This window comes from Frankliniella occidentalis, unplaced genomic scaffold (genome assembly GCF_000697945.3).
Source record: "Frankliniella occidentalis isolate FOCC.00 unplaced genomic scaffold, Focc_3.1 Scaffold39, whole genome shotgun sequence".
Classification (NCBI taxonomy): domain Eukaryota; kingdom Metazoa; phylum Arthropoda; class Insecta; order Thysanoptera; family Thripidae; genus Frankliniella; species Frankliniella occidentalis.
Genome location: NW_026267169.1, coordinates 857321 through 860931, shown reverse-complemented (window position 1 = coordinate 860931; position 3611 = coordinate 857321). Strand labels below are relative to the sequence as shown.

The 3611-nt window shown below is 39.6% G+C and overlaps 1 protein-coding gene across 2 annotated transcripts in view; it reads right to left on the bottom strand.

The window, feature by feature from the left end:
* Positions 1-561: 561 nt before the first annotated feature.
* The window catches only part of LOC113213021 (lon protease homolog 2, peroxisomal), a 4843-nt gene continuing 1793 nt past the window's right edge, over positions 562-3611 (bottom strand). For both annotated transcript variants that reach the window (XM_026431928.2, XM_026431929.2), the window contains exons 8-16: positions 3389-3570; positions 3134-3281; positions 2803-3006; positions 2596-2704; positions 2195-2457; positions 1875-2090; positions 1590-1787; positions 1380-1490; positions 562-1291 (exon numbers count right to left, since the gene is read on the bottom strand). In XM_026431928.2, coding sequence (XP_026287713.1) covers positions 1169-1291; positions 1380-1490; positions 1590-1787; positions 1875-2090; positions 2195-2457; positions 2596-2704; positions 2803-3006; positions 3134-3281; positions 3389-3570 — 1554 coding nt within the window. In that variant the 3' untranslated portion in view covers positions 562-1168. The remainder of the gene's footprint in view (positions 1292-1379; positions 1491-1589; positions 1788-1874; positions 2091-2194; positions 2458-2595; positions 2705-2802; positions 3007-3133; positions 3282-3388; positions 3571-3611) is intronic.

Genomic DNA, 3611 nt, shown 5'->3' with positions numbered 1-3611 from the left:
GGGGAAGGGCGAGTTTACTGGGTGTAGTGGCGCCCGGTCGACCACCGGGGCCGCTTCGGGAAACAAAGAGGAATGCGTCTGTCTTTGTCGATCTCGCGCGGCCGCTCCACAAGCTGGACTGAGACAGACACATGCTCTCCCGGATGCACCAGGCCCGCGCGTGGAGTATATTCACCCACTCGCGACCGGCGCTCGCACGGAAATGCTCCCAGTTTTTCCGGGATGCATTCGGCGTAGACGTTATTTTCGGGCAGACTAGAGGTGTTAGCCAGCAATTTTTAAGAGGAGCCATGCTGTTTCAAGCAGCAGTGTACAAGTCCAGTTGAAATACTGGCAGTCGAAGCAGCATAGTTGCGCACGCTACCCACAAAGTGGCGCCATCTCTAGGCTGCAACATGGACTACGTCCAGAAAGTGAGGCATTTCCGGTTGAATGTGTGATTCCCTCGGCTCGCTCGGTAGCGGTAGGGTCTATCTACTCCAGCCAGAGCCCAGTCTAGAACGAAAGATGAAAGCCACATAGGCAGGAAGAACTAAGAGAAATACAGGAAACAAGCGCAAATAATCAAACGAAGAAAAAGATTTTTATTATATCAACAAAAATATAAATCATAAATGTTATTATCACATATTGAAATCATACCCCTTTCCAAGATTAATCAAACTTAGGCATTGATGGCATTAAAATTGCACATTTTCTCGTTTACAGAGTACCATGAAATCTTACACATACACATAAATTGAAGCACTGACAATGTCTTTTCATGACACGATCCATAAAGTCCGTAAATGTAAGATCATGGGCAAGATGCAGATGCACTTCAGCTACATAATATGTAAACAAAGCCAATCCATATTTAAAATTATTCCTCAGGTTTCGTCAATTAAGTAAAAATATGAGTCCAATTAAAACTTCTCATCAACACCTCTGCTATGTGTAGCATAAGGTTAAGTAAAAAAAAGGTAACTACTTCTTTCACTCTCAAGGAAAAAATCACATTAAACTAAGTATGAACATATTTTTGAAATGTTCTTTGACTTTCATTAGAAAACAAACCTATCAAGGAATGTCTTCACCATTTGAAAATATTCTAAACCCATGCATATTTGTGTCTATGTGGTAAAATTACTACTTATTTAATTAATATAAATATTTTTCAATTATTTTTTTAGAGTTTACTAGTAATAGCACCCCTGACTTGGTCTAACTGCACATTGGCATGAAATCCTCCTTCGAAAGCAGCCTGAAGCACTTCATCCACATGACTCACGGGAATAATAAAGAGATCCTTCTAAAAAAGAAAACCGAAAAAAAAAGTCAGTGCAACACAAGCAAGAAAATACATGGTATGCAGTTGAGGTACACATTCGAAAGATTACCTTAATGCTGTCTGGGACATCCACCAAATCCTTTTCACATTTCTTAGGAATGATAACTCTGCGCATACCAGCACGGTGAGCAGCAAGAACTTTTTCTTTGATGCCACCAACCTTCCAAAACAAAACAAATATTAGTAGGGTGAGTTAGAGACCATTATAAGATTTTTTAAAAAAAGCAAAAGAATATCTTTGAAATTGTAAATGACTCACTGGTAGAACAATGCCCCTAAGTGTGATCTCTCCAGTCATAGCAACATCAGATGCAACAGGGCGGCCAGAGAAAAGAGAGACAAGAGCAGTAGCTATTGTTACACCGGCTGATGGACCGTCCTTACCGACTGATCCAGCAGGGAAATGAATATGGATATCTGTGTGTGACATCATTTCTCCATCAAGTTTTAGACCATACTGAAATGAAATGAAAGCATAACATAAAGGGTTTGATATGAGTTAGATCTAAGTTAAGTTACGAGTAAGGAAAAGGGATGAAAATACCTCTCGAGATGCAGTTCGAACCCAATTGAGAGCTAAGTGAGCTGACTCCTGCATGACATTTCCCAATTGACCAGTGAGCACAATTTCACCATCACCCTCCATTTTACTGGCCTCAACCATCATCACATTCCCACCAGCTAAAGAAACTGAAAGGCCAACAGCAACTCCTGGAACTCCAAGTCTTGACCAAATGTCATCACTGTCATAGATTGGCGGCTAATCAAACAAAGTTTCAAGAAGACACACAATTAAAAATTACATATCGAATCAACATATAAAACCATATAGTATTTTTTTTAAAGTTGTTTAGGCACTCCTACCCCTAAAATATCCTCAAGAGCAGCTTCATCAAGAATTATTGGAAGCTGTGGAGGTATGGCACAGGGAGCAACATCTACAGAACCATCTAATGTATCACTACCTCTCATATCATTTACAGCTTCATCAGTGATACTATCAATGTTCGGGTCATCTGAAGTCTTTTTTAATTTCATTTCAGCCACTTGCACCGCTACTGCTCGGCAAAGTGCTCCAAGTTTCCTTTCCAGAGTTCTCACACCAGCTTCCCTCGTATACTGAGCAGCTGTAAAGTAAAATGTAACAATGTTGACCAATTCTATTTACCCAGAAGTAGCTGGAAGCAACAGTAGCAACAGCAGCAACACAGCAAAGCCTCAATGCCCCACCTAATACCCACACAACAAAAAACTCAGTGACTTACTTAATGCTTTTAAGCTATCTTGAGGCAGTACCATGTGGCTAGAATCAAGTCCATGTTCTCTCAACTGTTTAGGAAGTAAGTGTATTTCTGCAATTTCCATCTTTTCCTCCTGAAATGTAAAATTTTGTTTTATTAGACCAACTTGCACTTAATTAACACATAATAACATGATAAAAAATATTTTTAAAATAACACGAAAAAAACAACCTGAGTATATCCTGGCACATGAATTAGCTCCATTCTGTCAAGGAGAGGTGCTGGAATGCTCTTAGTTGTGTTTGCTGTGGCAATGAACATAACTTGAGACAAGTCAAAGGGAACATTCAGGTAATGGTCAACAAAACTACAGTTTTGTTCTGGATCCAACACTTCTAAAAGAGCAGAAGCAGGATCACCATGAATTCCAGATCCCTGCAAAAGATGATAAGCAAAAATAGATGTAAAGGCTTAGCTAGTTCATACAGTTGTTAAGTATTGACAAGTTAGCATCAATAGTCAAAAATTCCAAACAACTAGCAGTAGTGGGTGATGTGATTACCATTTTATCTATCTCATCAAGAAGAAAAACAGGATTATTAACCCCAACAACTTTTAGCCCTTGAATAATTCGGCCAGGCATAGAACCAATGTATGTCCTTCGGTGTCCCCTTATGTCAGATTGATTGCATATTCCTCCAAGAGAAATCCTGGAAATGATGAAAGGTTGTTTCAGATTAGCTAAGTAGTAGTAGTCAGCTAAGGCTGCTTTGCTCACAGGACAAATATTATATTTTTAAGAAATCATAAAACTTACCTGTAGAACTCTCGCCCTAATGTGTTTGCAATGGATCTGCCCACACTTGTCTTGCCAACTCCTGGTGGTCCAACAAAACATAAAATGGGACCACGAAGGGTATTCTTTAGTTGACGTACAGCAAGATACTCCAAGACACGCCTTTTCAATTTGTCCATAGCGTAATGGTCTGCGTCCAGGTCCTAAAAAAGATATCTCTGTGATTATCTCAGTAATTTTTTTT